The following is a 23,989-nucleotide window of genomic DNA, read 5'->3' on the forward strand; positions in this document are numbered from 1 at the left end:
TACTTAATTGAACAGTTCACACATGGCATGGATTCCTACAGAGCTAGCCTGAAAGGGAGAAGTGACTCAGGCAGGAAACCTCATCTTCCTCAAGGGCATTCAGAAGAGAGTGAATGAATGACATTATGTGCTTAGTTCCAAGTGACAGGGTGTTGAAATATGGCAGCTCCTAAGGTAGCCGTGTGCATGAGAGAGAGCAGGAGAAACAGAGAGAGAGGCTTGGGTGGACGAGTCCACAGATACCTGGTATAGCAGGGAAGAATGATAATCCCGGAGAAGGGATCTGAAGTTGGCGGTAGAGCCCTCAGCTTCCCCTGTGATTATAGTGCTAAACATGTACTGCAGGTGAAATTGTTGTATATCTCAAATATTCAGTAGTATAGAGGCACAGTTATTAATCTAATACTAAATTTTGATTGATAATGATCTTAATTAAGAATATTATTGACCATTACTCAATGGAAATGTCTTCCTTTTGTCCTTAACGATCATTTCCAATGAGAATGAAGAACTTCTATACACCATGATATGTGGCATTGAATTTTTGTCTAAATTATTGGTGTAAAGAATATTCATAATTTAGGATTAAAAGTGAACAGAGATAAAATGCACACAGTAGGCAGTCATTCTTAGAAGAAGGTAATGTATTTAAAAATACATTTTAAATGTATTTAAAGTTTTTAAATGTATTTACATTTAAAAAAAGACAGAAAACTAAATAGAATAGTAATTATAAACCAGTGAGTTAAAAAAAAAAAAACTAAGGAAAATACGTGGAGTCAATTACCACCAAAAAAGGGTGTTTTTTTTTAAGGTTTTATTTATTTATTTATTTATTTGAGAGAGAGCATGAGCAAGAGAGAGCAACAGAACACAAGCAGGGGGGAGCAGCAGAGGGAGAGGGAGAAGCAGACTCCTTCCTGCGCAAGGGGCGTGATCCGGGGCTCCAACCCAGGACCCTAGGAGCATGACCTGAGCTGAAGGCAGCCGCTTACCTGGTTGAGCTCCTGAGGCATCCTCGAGAAAGGGTTTTAAATACACTGAGTAAAAGGTCAGAAGAGGGTTATTGCTGTTTTTGCTGTTGTTTTTATAGGTAACATTGCATTAGGCAAAGGCGGTAAACCAATTGTAGCTCTCTGTCCTACTTTTTGTATTTATTTTGTTTTGTTTTAATATAAGTTCCTTAGTCTTATATAGAGATTACATGAAACATTCATTTATTCAACATCTATCTATTGAACAATTTTTTGGTGACAGCCAGCCAGTTGAGCTCAAGCCCCTTATTCGCCACCTTTAATTTTCCACCACGATGTCTGTATGGTAGGCATCATTACTGCTCTGTAATACATGATAAAATGATTCACGGAGATCAAACAACTCCCGCAGGGTTGCAATTGGTCCATGAAAAGTTAGCATTGAAGTCTGAGTCTGGTGTTTTTGGTGTCAGAGACCTGTTTGCTTCTGCAAAAACTACTTTTCATGTCTGTATGTGTGTGTACGTGTGCAAAAATGACACCCCCACACTCACACCAATCCCTCCGTCTCAGTTCTGGGCCTTGTCGCTTCCCGTTGGAATCCTAATTGTTTAACCTGGGCTTCTGCTACCTAACTCCTACCTTGCCACACCTGAGTTCACGCTGCACCATGTGCATCAGTAGCAGAAGAAAGATTTGAAATACATTTAGCTCATGAGGCATCTTGCACATGTTTTCTGTTTCCTTTTGTTCCTTCTTAATTCTTTTGAAGTGAAAAGAGCAAAAGCTTTCAGGTCTGCCCTCTTTATTTTAATATTGATTGTTTTCATTTAAACAATGATAATCAATTTTTCATGCAAGATTTTCATCTCAGCACACAAATGCATTCAGATGGGCACACACACTAAAAAGCTTGCCTTCTGTTTGCGTGATTAATTGAGATGTAGAGAGTGATGGGTGTGGGGTAAAAATAGAGAGGCAATTAGTGCAACTAGGCATGAAATACATTGAGGTACAAGCAGAATGTCTCCCCAGTTAGTGATCTCTTTCTGGGCTCTTGAGGATTAGCATCCCGTTAGTAAGTCCCTGGAATGGAAATCTTCAGCCTTTGGAGAGACCAGAGCATTAAAAATGGAATTAACTCTAACTGCAAAATGAGTCAGCACGATAGGTCATTAATTCTGCTCCTTGGGTATATATCATGCTGAGATTTGGTGTGTGGGCTTCTGAAATATTAGGAGTGAGTTTATAAAGCATAGCAAGGACTAAATGATGGTTATCTATCATTCCATCCTTCATCCTCACTGCTGAGATACTAATGTCTCTGGTGGCTCAAAACCAGTATTGAAATACAGACAAAAGTTTTTACTAGAACCAGTGGATATGGACCTTTACTTAGAAGAGCCATGTATTGTATATTTTGAAAAAAATAAATTTCTGTTGCACTTAAAGAATATTAATGATTCCTAGTTTTTAAAAAGCTGTGTCCTCAACTGATAAAGATAAAAATATCACAATGCCTCAAATAGTATCCTTCTGAAAATTGAGAATTACATCTTTCTGCATGAAGTTGACTTGTTTTGCTTTCTTGAGAAATACCGGTGGTATTAAAATTGTTTTCCAGTAGGGGCACCTGGGTCTCAGTCGGCTGAGTGTCTGACTCTTGATTTCGGCTCAGGTCATGGTCTTGGGGTCTTGGGATTGAGCCCTGTGTCTGGGCTCTGCCCTTAGCAGGGAGGCTACTTGAGGATTCTGTCTCCCTCTCCTTCTGTCCGTCCCCCGCCCCCGCTCACGTGTGCGCGCTCGCTCTCTCAAATAAATCTTTTGAAAATGTTTACAAATAAATTTCTAATTACAAATAATTTCAGTATTGAAATAAATATTTTCAAGCAACCTACAGTAGTCCCTGATTTCTGATAATCTTTTCTTTCTTTTCTTACTCTGCTACATCCTCTTTGAGAATTGCTAGCAGATAGTCTTATCTCCTTTGATCATCCCTGTGTAGCACAGTCATTCACAACTGCCATTTACCAGTTGCTTACCCCAGGGTTTCTCACACTTGGCAATACTGACATTTGAGTCCAGGTAATTCTCTGTCGTAGGGTTGTCCTGTGCATTGTAGGAGGATTTAGCAGCATCCCCGGCTTCTATCCACTAGATTCCAATAGCTGTATCCCACACTGACCATCAGAATTGTCTCCAGACACTGACAATTGTCCCATGGTGTCAGAATCTTCCCTGATGGAGAACCACGGGTTTATCCTCTACTAGACGTTATTTCACTTGATTCTACAATATCTTTGCAAAAATGTTTGACTTTGTGAATCAGAGTCTTGGTAGGAAATAGAACCTATACGATATTGGTCATAGACTTTTTTTGAAAGGAATACTTACAACTGCTTAGGGATGTTGAGGCACCCAGAAACTAGCAGTAATGAGAAGCATTTCCCTCCCTGAGGGCTGGAAAAGTAAGGAGAGGAAATAATGTTCCTGGAGTGCTGGGAAAGCTGGAACCATGGCAAAGCCTCTACAGGGAGATGAAATCAGGAAGAGACAAAGCAGCACTGTAACAGAGAGAGCAAAGGATACCCTGGCTCCTCCTTCCTCCTTAACGCTCTGTCACTAACCAGTCTTTCCAGTAGATGAGCCCCAATGAAATCCAACCAGCAGAGAACTGGAGTGATGCAACCCCAGGATTTAGCCCTATGGGCTCAGACGCAGAAGGAAAGTGGAATCCATTGGGACAAATGGAGGAAAGAACAGAAAAGAAAAAACTGTCTCCGATTTAACATGAAAAACTGAGGTTTAAAGAAACAAAGTAATTCACCCAAAGCCAGGGTACTCCATGCTCTACTAGTAATCTGTAGCTGATTTGCATAAATGATCGGACATTCAGGGAGACTGTGAATTATTCAAGGTATTGATTTTAGTAGCTGATAGATACAAGACTAGAACCCAATTTTCATTCCTAGTCTGGTGTTCATGTTTTTTGTGTTGACCTTTGAAAGAAATTTAAGAACTGTGTATCCAGCCCATTCTCCAATGGACAAACATGAGAATGAGAGCTATGTGCTGACTTGGAAAGTCATTTTTTCCTAAAAAGCTTATGGAATTCTAGGTTTCATGTAGAATGCTTAAATGGCATATGCTGTTTTTCCAAGCTCTTGGCACATTTTTGTCTTGATTGCAGAAACTCGGCCCCAGCTGGTGCAATGTGTGAGGAGAGGGAGGAGGACTGGACTGAGAACCAGGGGACTGGGGGCCCACTCCCGGCTCTGTTACTCCTAGCCCTGCAATCTTCAGCAGGAATAGCAATAATTAAAATTTCAGAAACTGTTTCTTCCCTTCTACATTCATCTAGATCTTCACAATTATTTTCAGGTATTAATCAGGTGGCCATAACTCTAAAATAAGGAAGGTGTTAAATTTTCATGTTTCACAAATGAAGTCAGGCTCAGAAAACACTTGAGTCTCACGAAATATCCCATAGTTGGGAAGTGGATTCTACTTTATCTCTTCCCCCAGAAAACATAGTGCACTTCCTACCCCATCTTTTAAAGTGATTAATCAGTTGACTTACTTCCTCTTAACAACCAGTCGGTAACATTTAATACTTCAAATTTCATCATAAAGGCATGTCTAGATCAACGTCTAAGAATCCATGATTTTTGTCTTTGGGTTATAAGCAGGGCTACAGAGGAAACCAATATAGTTAGCACACAGGGATTCCTCATTTCCTCCTTTCTAGGTTTCAGATGAGTGTGTTTACTAATCGACAGCTTTTTAGAGACAAAAACTAGGGTTTTTAAAGGAATTTTAAAATAAATATATACCGGGAAACATATCTAAGTGAATTAATACAGTTCCATTTTCTCCTTTTAATCCTGGGTGAATCAGACGCTAGTAATTCAGATTAGGACTTCTTCACCAAGATAAAGTGGTTGACACTCCTGGAAGGTCTGGAAGGTCCTCAGTCTTTTGCCCAAACTATTTACCTTCTTTGCCTGAAGGTGGGGGGCCAGGAAGTGACAGGTTTCAGGGCTCCAAACGCTGAGCTGCTTCTTCTTACTTAGTCTTGCTCTCTGCCCACTCCCTCTTCCACTTTGCAGTATTTTCAAGCTGCCCTCTTCCACTTTTTCACTGTTTTCAGCCATAAAATCAGGTGTACAACACCAAAAAATTAGCTTGTTTTATTTTTCATAGTTGAATATTTCTTTCAAGTTCCTATTTCACGTAGCTTATTCCAAGTAAGCCTAGAAGGCAGAGGTTCGCAGTCCAAGGTAAAGCTGCAGAGAAGGGAAACAGAAAAGAGCAAAGACAAAACTAAAGTATAGATATTTGAAGTTTTCTAAACATAAGAATAAACGAAGGAGAGAGAAAGAAAGAAAAGATTGTAAGTTCTACTTTGATGCTTTTGCAGTCAGGCAAAAATATAAAATTCCTTCAAAGAAAACATTTTCACTGATCAAAAAGTCTAGCTGCATGATAACATTGTATCTGATAAAGATGATTAGGAATTCTTTGGGAAATGGTTTATAATTGTTATGGTGTTCATACATGAGAAAAGGGGGAGGAGCAATATTTTCAGTATTTAGAAGACTAGACTTGAGCTAGATTATCTAGGGTACAGATCATGGTGTCATCCCTTTTAAACTATGAGACCTTGGGCAAGTTACTTACCCTCTCTGTATGTTGGTTTCCTCATTAATATAATAAAGTATAAAGAGAATCTGTCCCAGATGGATTTTTTTTATGGTTAAACAAGTTAATATTGACAAAGCATTTAGAACAGCAGTGGACATAGAAATCACTCTATGGATGCTAGTTGTCATTGGAAACCCCCTTTCCATCATCCCCACCACCACCACCATCATTATCATGACTGATTCATACTACATAGGGACTCACTCTAATGTTCCCACTCTTTCAGAGTATAATTATGTAGAAACCTAAACCATAATAACTAAATTATAGAGCATCACTATTTAGGATAGTTTAACAAAGAAAGTGTAACATATGTAGGAATAATGTGCATTTGTACTTTGGAACATATAACTTTACTCACAACTTTAAATCTAAGATTTGGCCACCTTTTCTCTCTACTTGATTGTATACTACATGTGTAGAAAGGTTTATCCATAGTGACTCTACTTGGTTTGGTGTTATGATACTGAGTATATTTTCCCAGGATTTCAGGCAAGAGACTACCGACAAAGAAATATTCCAGGAGTCAGAATTAGACGTAAATTATTTGCTACAGAGGTGTCTTCTTATTACCAAAAGTCAGGCCAGAGTCTCTAAAATCACATTATGGTACTGTTTTTGTGGGTATTGAGTTTCACCCTTGAGAGAATGAAAAGAGCTGACAATGACGTATAATAAATCTTGCTCTGACCCAAACATATTTAGTGATTAAACTTCCCAGCAATCCCAGTTCTGTCAGCTTAAATAAGTAGGAAATTTATATTTTTACTCTTTTTTCACTTTCTATTTAGAGAAGTAAATTTCATAAAAATAATTACTATATTTGTCTGTTTAATTCATTTAGAGTTAATGCCTTATTTACATGCTTGGAATTTTAATTTGAGATGAGAAGGAACCAGGAAAAGGGTGAGCCGTTTTTTATACACAGAAGTGACTGGCTCTCTATTTTTTAATTTTTATCTATTTTCTTTGTCTCAATCCCCAGCCTCTGAGCCCAACTTGAAGGTGCGGTCCAGGTTAAAACAGAAAGTGGCAGAGAGGAGAAGCAGCCCCTTACTCAGGCGGAAGGATGGAAATGTTGTCACTTCATTCAAGAAGAGAATGTTTGAGGTGACAGGTAATTGAGGACTGTGCAGACATACACTAAAAAAATGCCGGTAGGAGGAATGAAAATAAATAGCGTAGAATAAATATGTCTGTTGCATATTAAAAGTTATTTTGAGGAGAAACATGTCTTGAAAGGAAATTATATTGAAAACGCGCAAGTACCTCAGTAAACCTTGCCATGCATTCACCAACTGTGTTAAACAGGAAATGAATGAAAAACAGAACTCTGTGTCAATCTAGGCATAACTAGGAAACGCCAAAGCTCACCTTCATCTTTTCAGAAACAGGCAGTCCGCTTTAGGAATGCCAACCAGAAGAGTATAACTTTTAATGAAATTTGATCAGAAATGAGCAGAGGGAGGTCCAAGAAGAACACTTCCCCCATACTCCGACATGAACGTACAAAATACATCTGGGAAAATTAAACTATGTGGAACAGCAAAACCTTGACTTTTCAACAAATTTACAGAACTCATAAATGACTTTATGTGTTTACTAGTGAACTGGGACTTATGGCAGGAGGGGGATATATTGCCTTTTAGGAAGGGAAAGAAACTGTCATTTTCACTAGTCTCCAATGGAAGCGTTCTTATTTTTTTAGCTGCGTGGTTAGTGGTGGGGTGAACAGGTTAGGAAATTCAACCTGATGTCTTACAAAGCCTTCTGGTCCCAGTTGTACCTGGTCTGAAATTAGAGAAGACCTAGGGATACAAGAACCAAAAAGGCTAGCCAAAATAATAATACTGACTACTGTTTATTGAGTACCTACTTGGAGACATATGCATTGTATTTGGTCATTTCCTTTGGTTGCATTCATAGAGAAGTGGTAATCTGCAACCATTTTTTTCCGTTCTCGTGGAAGATTGTGCTTAAACCAGTGTAGTCGGTTGCTATCATTTCTCCAAGATCAGATCTTATCCTTAGCAGGGAAGGGTAATAATTTTTCAAAATTATTTGTTTTCTGTATCTCCTATGGCCATGAGATTGCCTACTTTGGGGAGACAATAGGGAAAAGATTGTGGAGGTGGGAGTGGGAAAGTACAGAACACTAATTCGACGTGGTAGTTTGACAGGTGATTTAGGAAAAAAAAAATGTGTAGTCTCCTAGTCATTCCTGACAGATCAATAAATTTAATACAGATTTAATAAAAAAAAATTTATCTGAAGAAAAGTATTAGTTGGAAAAATTTTCCTTGACAGATAAGAAGTATTAAATAAATAAATAAATATTACTTTACCAAAGTTTATATTAATTTTCCAATATCAAATATAATCACTAATGTGGACCAATTCTAAATTCAGAGCTACAGACTTTTTTTTTTTCCAGAACACAGATTTGTACTTAAGTAAATAAAAATCTTTATTGAGTTTTCATAGTAGAAGTACTTGGTGGGATTGGGGGGTTGGGGAGTGCATCTGTTTTAATGAATGTAAAGAAAATGAACATAACAATTGTCTAATGTAAATAGATAAAAGTGATTTTTCTAATTGGAGAGAGTACTCCCTCATAACAGGAAAACTTGAAGAAAATAGAAAGCCATATACATTGCTTTGCTTTTTTTGTTTGTTTTTGCTTTAGAATCTGATTAATCTAAGGTCACATTTATTTATCCCAGTGTTCTCTTCTATTTTCCTATTAATCTCTTCTTGACTGTAACTTTTTCCCCACCGTCACTTGCCAAATTGCAGTGGAATTTTGCTCATTACCTATCTGGGTCATGATTGATTCTAACTTAAAGGGGTTACAATTTGTTGGAGTTTTACTCAAGTTTCTTCATTTTTGAAATACCATATTTTTCTCTCCCTAATTTTGTGAGATGATGATGCTCCCTTTCATCTGAGGAAATAATTTGTATTCAAAGAGGGACTTGTATGTTTATTAGATGCACATTTCTGGTCAATGAGCTAGGACTCGTGAACGCTTTGGTAGATTTTTAAAAACTAGTATGCTGTATTTATTCTCAGTGTCTTTGGAGGATCTGAACTACCAGACAGACAGCTTTATTCACCTGTACTCCTCCCCCTTTCTCTGCCAGCTTTCGCGTAATTTAGTTGAGTTCTGTTTGGATCTTCATACTAATTATTTTTACTGTCTAGTCAGAGACCATCGTGGCATCATAGAGCAGTTAAATTGCTAACACTGTTCTTCTCATACCTCTGCGTCTCCCTTCTCCATTTCCTAGGTTCAAGTGCATGCTTTTTCCAAACCCTATGCCCCTTCTCCTCCCAATAGTTGACATGGGAACCACCTGCCTCTTTTTTAAGTTCCCCAGTTTTCTGCCCCCTTTTCCCACCAAAGCCATGTTATTTAACCGTTCTAAGCCTTGGCCCCTCCCTGTGCACGCCGTGCCTTCTCCTCCACATGCTGCTTCTCCATTGTCCCCCTTTTGTGAACTACTGCTACTTCTCTTCAAGCCCCCATTGCCATCTCATTTCTTTTCTGAGAGTTTCTCAGTGTTCCCAGATAATCAGTTGCTACCTCCCCTTCCAGAACTAGTCCCGTGCCTTGTTGTAGAATCCTGATGCAACAAGTATTTGTTGCCTGGAATTCTCGTGCTCACGGCAGCGATTTCTACATAAGGAAATACTTCTGTCTGAATACTGCACCCAAAGATACAAATAATATGATTTTAAATTGGCAAGGCAGATATAAGAAAAGAACTTTCATATCCTGTGATATGAAAATGAGACATTAACGACTAATCGGTATTTAGTCACTCAGGAAAGGCAAGAGTTAGGAGTCTGGGGGAAAAGAAGGTCCTTGAAGTATTTTTTAATGTGTATTTTTCTTATTAAAAGAAAAGCAAATAAGAACGAATCAAAGATAAAAAGCAGATTCATCAAAATGTAGGCAAAATATACAGACAGAAAGGCAGCAAGAAAGATGTGTTTAAGAATTTTACACCAACGTGCTTTTTTTTTTCTCCCCTCATCAAAAGTTTCTATAACCTTCTCTAACTGTTCTTACTCATCTAGAAACTATGGAGTACCGCGTTGTATTTTTAACAGTGAAAACAAAGGGAGAAAAGTGGTAGGAGAATTCAGAAATGTTTCAGAATTTTTCACAGTCCTTTTTGTGGACTGAAATGGGACTGGTTCCTGTTGAGAGGAGAACAGTGTTCAGGGCTGTGTGCTACTTACAGGATCACTGGAGCTCATCCTTGTATAGTTTTCATGAATCTCTTCTTGTGCTTCGCAATGTCTTCCAGAATCCTCGGTCAGCAGCAGCTCTCCAGGGTCTGGCCCCAGCTCACCAAACAATGGGCCAACTGGAAATGTTACTGAAAATGACACTTCCGTTTTGCCACCTACTCCTCATGCTGAGGTAAGACTGCTATTGTTTTGGTTCTTTTAAAAATTAGATCCTTAATTAGCCCTGTAAAACAAAGTGATATTTCTGAAGTGTAAAGCCACCTGTTCTTAGTTATTTTTCTTATAGGCTCATCGTGTATGGAATGGAATTAGACTTGGTCTTATTTACCAAGTTCGGATGACAATTATGGTTTGGAAAGCAAATGAAATGTAATCCTCCCAAAAAACCACTCTTAGTGTTGCTGAAGATACACTCCCCATCAGTTGTACAACTCAGCAGTATTGTGTTTGGTTCTTGGTTATTCTGATGGGGGTGGACCCATAAGTAAGTAAAAACAACTTCGTGCAAACCTCTCAGAAGAGCAGCCTAGCAAAGCAGGTTTTATCCATTTGCCATGGAAAGTAATGAAAAAATAATTAACGTATTATAGCTGAGGAACATAGGAACATACTGAGCAAACATTTGCTGAGGACCTACTAAGCGCCAGTCATTTATAAAAATGAATAAGATACAAACTCTTATTTCTGAAGAATGAAATATTAAAGGAAATTGATCTGACTGTATGCAGTCAACCCTGATAGCATTTGGTTTTTAACACCTAATTTATTGAAACCAATGATATAAGAACAGAGGAAGATAAATTTGTGAGTCACCAAGAATTTTTCTATGTAGTTTTGGTATTAGGCTAAGCAAAGGCAACAGTCTGTAAATAGCCATTCTTATGGAATCAGCTTTTTTGAAGACACCATCAATTGACTGAAACTCTTGATTTTTCTTTTCTGTCATTATAATTCCTCCTTACCATGAATTGCTCCATGCAGGCAAAGCTGGTACAATAACTTCTCATATGTAACTGTAACATGCTTCGTCCCTTGTATTAGATACAGTCATGGTAACTTAGGGTTGAAAGAGACTCTGATTCTTGGATCACCTATATAGCTTTCCCGATGCATACTTATCAAACTTTCTGTAGATCAGTACTACTTATAAGGAGCTCTCTTTGCTGTTTTCTGGGACAACTCAGTTGATTTTAGAGCGTTAGCTTGACAAAAATGTCTTCTGTGCATGATGCCAGTATCTGTGTCTCTATAATTTCATACAAACACGCACTTATAATAAATTATTTCTCAATTGTGGGGTGCCTGGGTGGCACAGCGGTTAAGCGTCTGCCTTCTGCTCAGGGCGTGATCCCGGCGTTGTGGGATCGAGCCCCACGTCAGGCTCCTCTGCTATGAGCCTGCTTCTTCCTCTCCTTCTCCCCCTGCTTGTGTTCCCTCTCTCGCTGGCTGTCTCTATCTCTGTCGAATAAATGAATAGAAGGTCTTTAAAAAAAAAATTATTTCTCAATTGTAAAATTACCAGGCCAAAATATAATTGAAAGCAGAAAACCAGAGGTTATTTCTGATAAGTAAAGGACTGAAAACAGTGAAGTCACCTTTGCTCTGAGGACATTTGTGTACTTGTTTTTTGGGGGTTTTTTTTGTTTTTTGGGTTTTAAGATTTTATTTATTTATCTGACAGAGACAGAAAGAAAAGGTGAGGGCAGCAGGCAGAGAGAGAGGGAGAAGCAGGCTCCCTGCTGAGCAGAGAGCCCAACGTGGGGCTTGATCCCAGGACTCTGGGATTATGACCTGAGCCCAAGGCAGATGCTTAACTGACTAAGCCACCCAGGCGCCCCTATGTACTTCAGTTTTGAGTTTTGGTTTTCAGGGCCTCACAACACTCAAGATAGAAGGCAATGCTCAGTCCTGACCAAGGAGGATAATCTAACATGAAATTAAGCTGGAATTTCAAAAGCTCATGTCTATACTATGTTGGTGAGTCTCTCACCCCCACTCCCAGAAGTGTCTGGATGCAGACCAAAGCAAGGACAGGATTTCTCCCTGAGAAGTTTTAACCAGAAGCTAGTCCTTGCATGGAGCTGTGGCCCAAATTTCTGTAATTTCAAACCATTATTTTGGTTTAAAGTGCCCAGATTTGTTAGGGCCCCTAGGTGTCTGGAAAAGCATATATAAATCCTCTCTAGAGGAATACACCTGCATTCTAGATTTCAAAAATTTCCTTCAATTTTCCAAGGAAAATCAGTAAAAGGTAGACATTTTCTTGCTTATGATTAGCTTTCAGCTATTTGAAGAACAACAGTTCAGGCCTCACCATTATCTCCAGGTCCTTCATCTATTTCTTGTTTTTCACAATCCTGCTGTCCCTCTTTCTCTTTTTCGTTATTCCTTCTTAAAACATGATACCAGCTCAGTTAAGTACTTCACATATATTTGTGATCAGAGATGTAAGTGGGACTCTTGGACTGCTGGTTATAGATATTGTATTTCTGCTAGCGCAATTATATGTCAGTATTGGTCAGTTTTCTGTGACCCTTTAATCAGTGTCCAGGAAAAGAACAACTTTGTCACAGACAGTTCTTAAAACTTTGGATTTCCATTGCCTCTCAGTTTGAAGAATGTGATTCTCACTAATAGTGGAAACACTAAAGGGTCTGGATTCTAAATCAGCTCTGGATGAATTCTGTGCCCTTGGAAAAAGAAATGACACAGTAAACTACATTCAACAGCATGTATGATTCTTAGAAACACATTGTTAGGGCTAAAAGGTACAGACCACTTACAGTATGTGATGATGTTTTATTAGGTTCAGAAACAACAGTACGATATCTTGATCAGAAAGCATTTGTAATAAAAGTACATTTCACAAAGGTTAAGGGTGTGATGAACACAAAATTTATCTTGATGGTTACCTCTCTGGAGGGAGCAAGGTGGGGAGGGTCGGGAGAGACATGCTTTGTTACTAAAGAGGAAGATACACATATTCTTTCATTATGAATACATATATATGTATATACTACTTAGTACAACATAGAAGAACAATGAAGAAATATATATTTGTGAGATTAAGAATGGAAAAAGGTGAGATTTTTCTCTTTACTTCAAACTTTTAATGACCTGTTACATTGAATATCCCAGATTATGAAACCCTATCTTTAAATTTCAAAATACACTGGAGAGTGAAAATGAAAGGAATTTTTTATATTGTTTTAATCTATTTTTTATTCCTAAAGCCTTCCCTGTCACAAATATCTGTTTAGATTGCCCTTCCTTTTCATCTACTTACTGAACATTCTGTTACCACAAACTTTTCCTTCCACCCCCACCAGTTTAAAAAAAAAAAAAGACAGAAGGAAATGTGATTTAATGGAGTTTGAAAGAGTAGAGGTATTTCTTCAGGTCAGTGACAGGACATTCACCTCCAAAGCTGGAAAGACTAGTTCAAAAGCAAGCAGTGACTTACTTCATAATGAATTAATTGTGTGCCTGAACTATGATCCAAAAGGCCAGGTGGGCAGACCTTTATGCACTGATGGGTAGCCTCTCCGTGGCCCAAAACAAAAAATTCAGCCCTGATGGCTAACATGTGGTTTTCTGCTGCATTGCATTTACAGAGGTCTATAATGTAATTCATACTGGAGAGCTAAAGAGACAGCAGAATTCAGACGGAAACTCTCCACAAATTAATATCCTAGCTCTGTAACACAAAATGCTTGCACCTAAACTAGAAAAAGAGGAAAACAAATATTTTTGCTAGTTCTTTATTAACAATCATTTCAGATGTCGTAAGATTTTTACAGACATTTTCCAAGATTAACAATAGCGTGTAATTTCATATCAACAGACATAGTTTTAAGGCGTGAAAAATATACATCAACTATACTTTCAGCTACACTTTCAGAAGCTGAGCTGGTTGCACAGTTCATCTTTTACAGAATAGGCTTATTCTACCATCTTTGGTTAACTAGCACAGGCGAATTTTCATTTTTAGATAGTTCAACAGTGTACATTTGTATGAACTCTTTATTCTGTGACCTGTAAGTAGAAAAGCATGTCACCTAGTTGTTTCAGAGCCCATGTCAATGAATGGGATTCTAGTCCCTTTTAGCACTTAGGAAAGAGGAAAGTAAGGCTGGATCTCAGGCTGATGTTGAGGCTTCGGCAAAAAGACAATTTTTAGCTTGTAATTCACATGTCCTGCATAATTTAGCGGGAGGTTAAGGCAGAAGTAGGAGGAGAATTTACTCCTCTAAGTCCCGCCTAAGGAAACAGCATAGCGAATTCATAAACGGGTCTTGCATTCTGAAGGCTCCACGGGAACCTGGCTCCAAAAGCAACTACTTTGTCATCATTGGTTAAGTCGCTAAACTTGTCCCTGACCTCAGGTTCCTTAGCTAGTGGAAGGTAGTAATACCTCCTCCAACAGCCTTGTTGTGAGGAGTCAGTGCTGGGAAGGCGGGTGGTGAATTGTGAAGTGTGAAAGGAGTTCATTGTTTGTTGTTGTTATCAATATTGACTCCTAGTAGGGAAAACTCATTAGCATGCTTGTCTTCAAGCCAGCAGATCACATGTGAGAGTGAGTCTCCATCTGCTCGGACCACTTCTATTCCATTTCTTCTATTTCTTACATATGCTCGGTCCTGAACTCGCGTTGTTGGAGCTACTTGTTTTACTCGTTTGTAAACTTGGTTGGGGAGCTGAAACCTCAGGAGTTTCTATTTCCAGCTCCAGTCAGAAATGTCTTTACCTATCTAGTTACTTTATTGTTAATACTGCAGGCCTGTGGGTTCAGATGTTTCCATGAATATCAACACCATTATTTTAGATTCCGTAGATTTATTTGATAGCTATGTTAACAGTAGCCAAGCAGCTGGTTTATTTCTATTTGAACATTAGTGGCTGGCTCCACTATGCTATTTTTTAAATCATTTTTTTTTCCAGCAGATACAAACGATTTTTTAAAAAGTATTCTAATCATAAGGTTAAGTACTCTAAAATCATCTGAAATGTCACTTGTTTTGCCCCAATCTCACATGACTCATCTGCCTATTGTTTCATAATGGTTGTTGTGACATTTGCTGTAAATGTTGTGCTCCCTTCTGAGTGGGTGTAGAGCTATGGTTTTAGATGGCAGAAAATAAAATGCCTTCCCCCCATCGTTGGGGAGAAGAGGTTGCTATGACAGAAGAATCATTTAGGAGGAATAACATGAGTCAATATTATAAAGCAAGACCTTTAATGAGACCTTCAGCAGTGCCTTTTAAATGCAAAGGAAGCCCTGTCAAATGATAATTTCTTGTCTCCAAATCATTTCATAGTAATACATTCTTGGATGTCCAATGAAAATAAAAACTTAGAGATTTAAGTTTCTAAAAATTTCTTCATCACATGGGGATGGTCATTTTCTATCAGCTATCTGAAAGGACAAGAGAAAATAAATACTATTTAAAAAATTATGGTGAAAACCATAAAGAAGTATTAAATGATTAAGAGATTTTTTTGGTTTGGAATTCTTTGTTGGGTTTTGTTTTGTTTTCGTTTTTAATGTGGCTCTCTCTTTTAGATAGTCTAATGTGGGGATCTGGGACCTTTTAAAGCTACAGCAGATTGAGGTTTACAAGCACGTTTTCCTGAATACCGCGCTAATGCACACGCATGTTACCTGATCATGCTAGTCGGAGGTGCTCCTGTCCCAGGCCGAAGGTGTCGATGTCCAGGGAAGGTGGGCAGCTGCCCAGTCATAGGCCGTGAGTGGTAGAGCTCAAATGCAGGGCACTGAGACCACACTTCTTTTCACTAGCCCGACTGCTCCTCACCAAAATTCTGTAGATACTTATATTCTTTTTCTGATGCTCATGCATATTGTAGATAATTTTGAAATGTAGTATATTTAAAATTCTACACCCACTTTTTCTAAGAGCTGCTTAAAAGTAGGTGATTTTTTTACATAACTAGTGTTCTGTTAAAGGTCATCTGTTGACTTCTTTGTCTTAAGAGTGAGAAAAGTATTCCTTTCCCTTCCCTTCCCTCCCTCCCTCCCTCCCTCATTCCCTCCCTTCCTTCCACCTTCCTTCCTTCCTATGTATCTCCTATCCCCACTTCCATTTTCCTTGCCCCCATAGGCAAGTCATTCTTGCCCGTATTTTTGTTTGCATGGGCTCTTACATCATATGCATTTTCTGCTTTGTGTCCAAGAATTTTAGTGAGTATAAATGGCATAGTGTTATCAATCTCATTCCATTTCTTATTTTTATCACTAAGCATATGTTTTTAGATCTGGTTATGTCATTATGGATGCAGATACCTAATAGTTTGCTTTTAAACACCATAACAATCCTTGGTGGGCGGTGCTCTATTTTACCTACCCATTCTCCGGTTGGATGCCCCAGTGGCCTCCAGTTCTCACCCACCACCAAAAACTGCTTCAGTATATACTCATGGACATTATCCTAAATGATGATGAATGAGAGCTTAAGGAGAGAATTTCTTGAAGATATAATTCCCAGCAGAAGAATTTGGGGGTCACGGTATATAATGTAATTATTTTATTGTCATAAATTATTCACCAGGATTGTTATACCAGCCTGTAGTCCCACCAGCAGTGTGTGATGGTTTTTGCCATTCTAAATCCCTATGACATTCGAGATTCTGTATTTTTCTAATTTTTACCAGTGTTCGTTTTGTAAGAGATTGAATCTTTTTGTTGAAAGGAATAGCTTCCTGATTTCAATGGCAAAATTAATAGCTCTTTGAAAAGACACATAATTTTTCAGTTCATTTTACTCATCTGAATTGCAGATATTATCCGCAGTTGCTCTGATGGTGAGAAAATATTTTGAAGGTCATTATTAAGATATGAGTATACCTCCCCTGAACCCCACACCTGACTCAGTCATATCCCTCTTCTCCACATTATGCTCCTTCTGGTGAAATGCTAGTTACCTATCAAAGCCTGGTATAAAATTGACACCCTGCTCTGTGCCGCTGAAGTGATTGAACCCTATTTTAATTATAGTAATTATCACAGGTCATTAGAGTTTGTTTTCTACTTTTATGTGCTCCTAACTAGCACATGAACTTGTGTCATGTAGGACATACTTACACATCTACCATCCAATGACATACTGCTAACCCAACTGAATTGTTACTTATTAATTGTTTCATGAATGTTAAGAGATAGTCATTTATGCCTTTAATATTTCCATTTTATCTAACTACAGCAATAGTTTCTGGTTCTGAAAAATTTTTAGATTAAAACCATCCTCTCCATGTTCTAAGATGTAAAATGTTGGCATTTTAGCACAGCTTTGATTTAAGGGCTGGATCAGTTTCAGAATTGCTTCCTGAAAAAAATCCTGGCTTTGCCCTAAAATGCTTGTGATCTCACCACAATGCTAAGGTGGGGTAACCTTCCAGGCTAAGAATACTGGTCGGGATCCTTCATTTTCTCAGTGAATTGGCACCTCTCACCACCTGTTCAGCTTGTTTTCAAGTGTGTACGCACTCTTTTAGCAGTGTAGATAGACTACAACTCCAGGTTCATGCTAAGAAAACACTAACCTGGAAAGATAGACTGTACTGACCATAAAGCCGTACTGAGGAAAGTTGCATTTAAAGAAGATAATTTGAGGAAAACATTTTTTCAGGTCTGTGAAGTCATTTGTGATTCAAGTCATCCTGTGAAATGCTGTGCCTGTTACCTTGTCTGTAATTGAAGGAAATGAACTAAATGATGTCCAAGTTCCTGAAGTTCTGTGATACGGTACTATACCAGTTAATCTCTGTGGGAAGAGCCAACTAGGTACCGAGTGACTAGGTACCGAGAAGAGCCAGCTAGGTACTGAGTCTCTGTACCAGTTAGGTACCAGTTAGTCTCTGTGGGAAGAGCCAGCTAGGCACCGAGTGTACCTGGGGAACTCAGGACTTTCCTTGTTTGCTCAGGAATTGTGTCTGTGACTTGAAGACCCTCATGTCTATAAAGTCACCAGCGCTTTCCCTTTCTTCTCATGCCCAGGTCAGCTGGTTCCCAGTTGCACACATTTATTCTTTTGCATTAGCCTCAGGACCTGATTTTGCTTCCTCTTCCTCTCTAAAGCTTCCCCTGCACCCTCCTTTTTCTTACGGTCTCATATCCTTCAGGAATGGCAGCAGAGTGGGCTGGGTAGCTTCCACAGCGGTACCTGACAACAAACCTTGGAGCCTCAGTCAGCTTAAAAGTTATATTGTTGACGCCAGTGGGAGCCAGAATTGAGGAAATCACTTGGTTTCTCCATCCATAACTGAAGCACAACGATTGCTGCAGTGCTTGTGAAGAATAAGTTAATGTCCCAAAAGTCCCTGGCAGAGGGCTTGGCACACAGTAGGGGCTGAAAATCAGTGCACTGTCATAGGAAGTGGAGCTGCTCAATTTTGATATGAAACTTCAGTTTAATCCCATAGTAAGAATATTCCCCAATGTCTTCTCTTTCACCTCAAAGCCCATGTGAGCAGCTAGTCCCCTGCTGCCATCATTACATCCAAGAAGAAATATTTTTCTTACTTTAGTATAGGTTTGCTTCCTGGAATGCGGTGGGAGGATGCTCCAGAAGTGCATTCTGGGAAACAAAGACGACATCTTTCATGAGGCCTGTGGTGTGTCTTTGGTGCCATTCCCACAGTGCATGTCCAGGGTCAGTGCTGTGATAAGCAGATAACAACCTGGAATGAATATCATACGTGACTTAAAGTGCTTATTTTTCCACATGTATTTCTCTTCTATGAAAAGAGTAAGGGAATGAAATACCATTTTATTATAAATTACTATTTGCTGCTAATAAGCTAGTTAAAATATTTTTCACTTCTTCATTCTTTTTGTTCTTATTCAAGCATCTATTCCAAACTAGAAATTAATGTTAAAAGCATATTCATGTAAGCAAAATAAAAGCTTGCCTTTTTAATTAGAGCAAATAGGCGACTGCTACTCAGATCTCCTGAAGTCATGCAACCTCATTGTAATGATAAAATCTTTTCCCTAGTTTTCACGCAGTGGCATTTTAGACAACCTTAATTTTGTAAAGGGTTGCGTCTAAAGTCAATGTAATTAAAAAAAAAAAAGGTTCAATATGTCTCTTGGTTTTCATGCACAAATACCTGAGTTCTTTTGAGAATAAACAAAATCTGACTTAGCTTGGAATTCCACATTGCCATGAGAAAAAATCTCCATTTAACCTTCTGCTCTTATTATGTGAAGGCTACGACTCGTCTGCAAACAAACGTGTGATTGAGGTGATGTTTTGGAATAACATCCTGTGTTTTGGTGGCGCATCACTCTTCAGTGACATTCTGAGGTCGCATTGTATTAGCACATGATATTTTCCCCAGTTAATTGATATCCCAGGTTTGTCCAGGGGAAAATCTACAGCTCCCCCAAACATGCTTGACAAGTTATTATATTTACTTTAGTCAAAGCCCGTGTGTGCAGTATCCCTCTTGGAGGTGGTCTATTATTGGAGTCCCATATGCTTTTTGTTTGGGAAGAAAGCAGTCACTGTATCATACTGTTACATGGAGTATTCTCTTTCAGGGATGTTGTTCCCTTGGGGACCATATCAGGCCAGAGTTCCTTAGTCTAATAAGACCTTTGTAACTCTTATTGTGTAAGAGTTCTGGGAGGGAAGCAAGAGTTAAACAGAAAATGTAATTCAAGCAACCATATTAGGCCACATGTGGGAAAACATGACTCTTAGTATTGGATTAAAAAAAGGCATTTGTTGTAAAAAGGACTGTGATGCCAGAACATTCAAGGTATTTTCAGGGTAAATGAAGCCTATTGTGGCACAGGGAACTTGTAACATTTTAGCGTTTAGCTTAGCTTCTGAATGTGAATGATCTAAACCTGCACCACACAGAGTTGTCTATTCATATATTTTATATTAAAAACATACTATTAATTATAGAAGTCCTATACGGTGATATCTAATCTAAGATTTTCTTGTGTGAGTTTCCCCATCCGTAAAAGATGTTTAATCTATATAAAGATAATGATTATAGCAGTATTATATACATATTCCTCCCTCAGTAATACAAAAATATATTCATAAGAATTAGTCACTTTAATTGTTGTACCAATTGATGACAGACACACTATTATGGTCAATAAAGGTAGAATTTTTAAAAAGAATTTTGCAAACTGAACATAGAAGCCCTTTCTTCAGATTCTGTGATTATGTCTAATGAACAAAATTTTAATTTAATTTTCACATGTAACTTTTGGATACAGAAATCATAAAATAAACAATTAGAATACTTGACTATTTCAACTAATCATGATAATATAAAATCTATTTTCTGAAATGTGGACATTTTACAGTAAATTTTATGATACAATAATGTTTTGAGACTGCCTTTTCATTTTTTTTTTTAAACAGCAAATTGTGTCCCAGCAACGCATTCTAATTCATGAAGATTCCATGAACCTGCTAAGTCTTTATACCTCTCCTTCTCTGCCCAACATTACCTTGGGACTTCCAGCAGTGCCAACGCAGCTCAACGTAAGTCATTACACAGCAGCCCAAGTGATATTTTCAGAGGGGAACTCTGTCATTTCTTGTGTATTTAGACTTCAGGGAAACTTGGTAGAGTTCGCTTCTCCTAGAATTCACTTACTTCACTCTAAGTTGTGCAAAGATGTTCAGTTTGATTTCAAATTAAAGAATTATACTGGTTCACAGTATGTAATATATATAAAAACAATAACTAACATTTATATAATGTTTTATAGCTTTTAAAAAAGAAAGCACTCTCCAGATATATTAATTTAGTAGCGCCACACAGCCGTCCCATGAAACAGAGATTACAGGCCACATTTTTACAGAAGCAGCAGCTGAGCCTTGGAATATTTAAAAGCCCAAGATCACAGAGCTCTTGAGTAGCAGTCCTAGGACTCAACCCAGGCCAGGGTTGAGAGATGAAGCTTCCAAGCACAGCAGCATATGTTTATAGAATTTATTTTGTGAATGACTTTATTTTCGTAATTTAAGTTACTGACTCTGTGGTACTAAGGAATACATATCTGGAAAACCTCTCTAAGAGCAATATTAAATTCTTCCCAGGAGATTCAGAGTGAATCAATTACTTTAAAAGTCCTGACATTTTAAATAGGATCTTTGGGAGGAAATTGTCCTACTAGCAGAAGATAGCAGTAATTGTTTTATACATATTCCCCAAAATAATATAAATTTTAGTCATTGTAAAAGATTGGTAAGCTTTACCTGGAAAAATTCATCTGTGAACTGTGAGTACATTAACTTGTACTTATGCAGAGGTCATGTGATGCATTAGGTTTAAAGAGAAATTTATTTCAATCCTTGGCACCAATTTTGTCAGACTTCTTAGCAGGACATCTTCCATGGAGTCCAGCTTGTCATATTCACGTTTTTACAATACGCCCACTCCAGAAAATTTTTAAAGAGGTGACCATGTTGTGCCTCATTTATTTTCAAAATTTAAGCCCTGTATATGGTGGGCTAATTTATGCACAAGCACACCTATACTGACGTTTTTAAGTGATAGATTTTGTAATTGGGTTCAATCCATATTCTACAATCAATCTAAGAGATATCTGGTTATATTTGGTATTTTTTATAGAGTGGAATGTTGTCTTACATGATATAGTAATCTTATACCAGTGAGGAAAAAGCAGAATTTGGATGTTGTTTTATATCTGGAATTGAAGAAGAAAGGCTTAAAAATACTGATTTCAGTTACCCCCCCCTTGAAATTCCCTGTGAAGCATTTGTAAACAGTTGGTTCTAGTGAAAAGAAAGAAAAAAAAAAAGAAATTGGGGTGAAACTGAACATAAATATTCATGGATGGTATTTTCACATCTCCACTTATTAAAAATTATTTTTCTTTAATTCCTCTGTCTCCTTTCTCCTGATGATAAGCAAATAGTAACACAAAAGCTTCTCATGACACGTGAATAGGCATTTTATTTCCACCCTTTTTTGCATGTTCTAAGTCATTCCTACCAGCTAACACAAGCATACACCACCGTTAATGTGGTCAGAGAGAATTTTTTCCCAAAGGACCAAGTACGAATGCCAGACCATTTAATGTTTCAATGGTAATACAATTTGGTACCGTTGGATGAATAAACCAATGTGGTTTGGATTGAAGTTTCATTTTTCTTTGCTTCCATTTTGGTGTGGATGAGGCCATCACAATTAATTTTTCAAGCTTAGTATTGCTTTGGCAAAGGGATCTCTAATATTCCATTTCCCCACTGAAGAGTGGGAAATTTTAAGGAAAAGAGGCCAGGAGAAGGAATCACTCCTAGATTAAACATTGCTTTGACTTGCCATGTGACTAAGACAAACCATTTACCTCTTTGTCCTTCAATTTCTCCATCACTGAAAATTGCTTTGCTTCCCTGGAGCACAGCAATTTTGAAAGATGAAACATGAGTTTTGAAAAGAAACATGCCACATAATTTTGAGGTATTAGACTTCTGCTCTTGTGATACCAAAATGACCTCCATTCATTAAATTCTTTGAATAGGATAATTCATTATTACTATTGATGATGTAATTATTATTACCTTATTACTGTGTTATCATACATTTCAAGTTCTTAATAGCATTTTTATTTGATCTAATTTCACTTGTAGTTTATTTTATTAAACAAAAGTATCTGAAGTGTCATTTTCAATATTTAAAGATTTGGGAATCTGTTATGAATTAATACAAAGTACACATTTAAATCAAAGTCCTGCATATTTTATACAACCTTTCATTGAGTTAGCTGAAGAATTTCATTTTAAAAATTAAATATTGGAACCCTACAGCTCTGTGAGCTTATTAGAGGACATAAGAGGAATTGCTCCTTTTGCTTGAACCTCCAAAATTACAGACGGTTCTATCTCCAGCTTCTTCATTGCTATGATAGAGTCATTAGTTTAGCAATTTGAATCAATTTTACATTTCCAGTATGCCCTTTTTACTTCAACAGTATACTAAAATATTTTTTAAATAAACTTCCCAATTATTAAGCCTGAAATTAACATCATTTTCAGTGTGAACAAAAGTTCAGTACAATGGTACTCAATACTAACTTGTCTTCAGTACTTCAACCCTATTTTTATTTATCCTCTGTTAATTCAGTTAGTCTAAAAAGACACACTGTTGGGGGGCGCCTGGGTGGCACAGCGGTTAAGCGTCTGCCTTCGGCTCAGGGCGTGATCCCGGCGTTATGGGATCAAGCCCCACGTCAGGCTCCTTCGCTATGAGCCTGCTTCTTCCTCTCCCACTCCCCCTGCTTTGTGTTCCCTCTCTCGCTGGCTGTCTCTATCTCTGTCGAATAAATAAATAAAATCTTTAAAAAAAAAAAAAAGACACACTGTTGGGCAAAATAGGCGGAGGTGATTAAGAGGTCCAAACTTCCAGTTGTAAAATACATAAGTCACAGGGATAAGAAATGCAGCCTAGGGGAATATAGTCAGTAACATTGTACCACGTTTGTCTGGCGACAGGTGGTGACTGCACTCATCACGGTGAGCACGTCTAGTGTAGACAGATGTTGAATCACTGTGTTGTACACCTGAAACATGTGTGATGTTATATGTCAACTACACTTCAATTAAAAAAAGAAAACTAGGAGAAAAAAAAAAAGACATGACTTTATACATTTTCCCTACTCAGCCATCAGTCAGATGGGGTTTTCTTTCGGGTGGAGGAGGGGAGAATTATGGAATAAGAAACTCCGCTAATGGTGTACAGACCCAATGGATGAAAGAGGATTACCATCTTTATTATTTCTTGACACAGGCTTCGAATTCACTCAAAGAAAAACAGAAGTGTGAGACCCAGACGCTCCGACAAGGCGTTCCTCTGCCCGGGCAGTACGCGGGCAGCATCCCAGCATCTTCAAGCCACCCCCACGTTGCTTTAGAGGGAAAGCCCAACAGCAGCCACCAAGCGCTCCTGCAGCATCTATTATTGAAAGAACAAATGCGACAGCAGAAGCTCCTCGTGGCTGGTAAATAATAATGGCACTGTTCGCGGGTCATTTTAGG

At 38.1% G+C, this 23,989-nt stretch overlaps 1 protein-coding gene across 35 annotated transcripts in view; it reads left to right on the top strand.

Annotated features, from left to right (window-relative positions):
- HDAC9 (histone deacetylase 9) overlaps positions 1-23,989 on the top strand; it is a 974,909-nt gene that overhangs the window by 500,868 nt on the left and 450,052 nt on the right. For 30 of the 35 annotated variants that reach the window (XR_004627984.1, XR_004627978.1, XM_034668867.1 and 27 more), the window contains 4 exons: positions 6,664-6,795; positions 9,995-10,110; positions 20,345-20,467; positions 23,742-23,952. Coding sequence is in view for 33 of the 35 variants with exons in the window: in XM_034668867.1 (XP_034524758.1) it covers positions 6,664-6,795; positions 9,995-10,110; positions 20,345-20,467; positions 23,742-23,952 (582 nt within the window). In the remaining 2 variants the exon portion in view is untranslated. The remainder of the gene's footprint in view (positions 1-6,663; positions 6,796-9,994; positions 10,111-20,344; positions 20,468-23,741; positions 23,953-23,989) is intronic. The other 5 variants (XM_034668900.1, XM_034668890.1, XM_034668885.1 and 2 more) reach the window with 1 other exon arrangement.

This window comes from Ailuropoda melanoleuca, chromosome 1 (assembly GCF_002007445.2).
Source record: "Ailuropoda melanoleuca isolate Jingjing chromosome 1, ASM200744v2, whole genome shotgun sequence".
Taxonomy (NCBI): domain Eukaryota; kingdom Metazoa; phylum Chordata; class Mammalia; order Carnivora; family Ursidae; genus Ailuropoda; species Ailuropoda melanoleuca.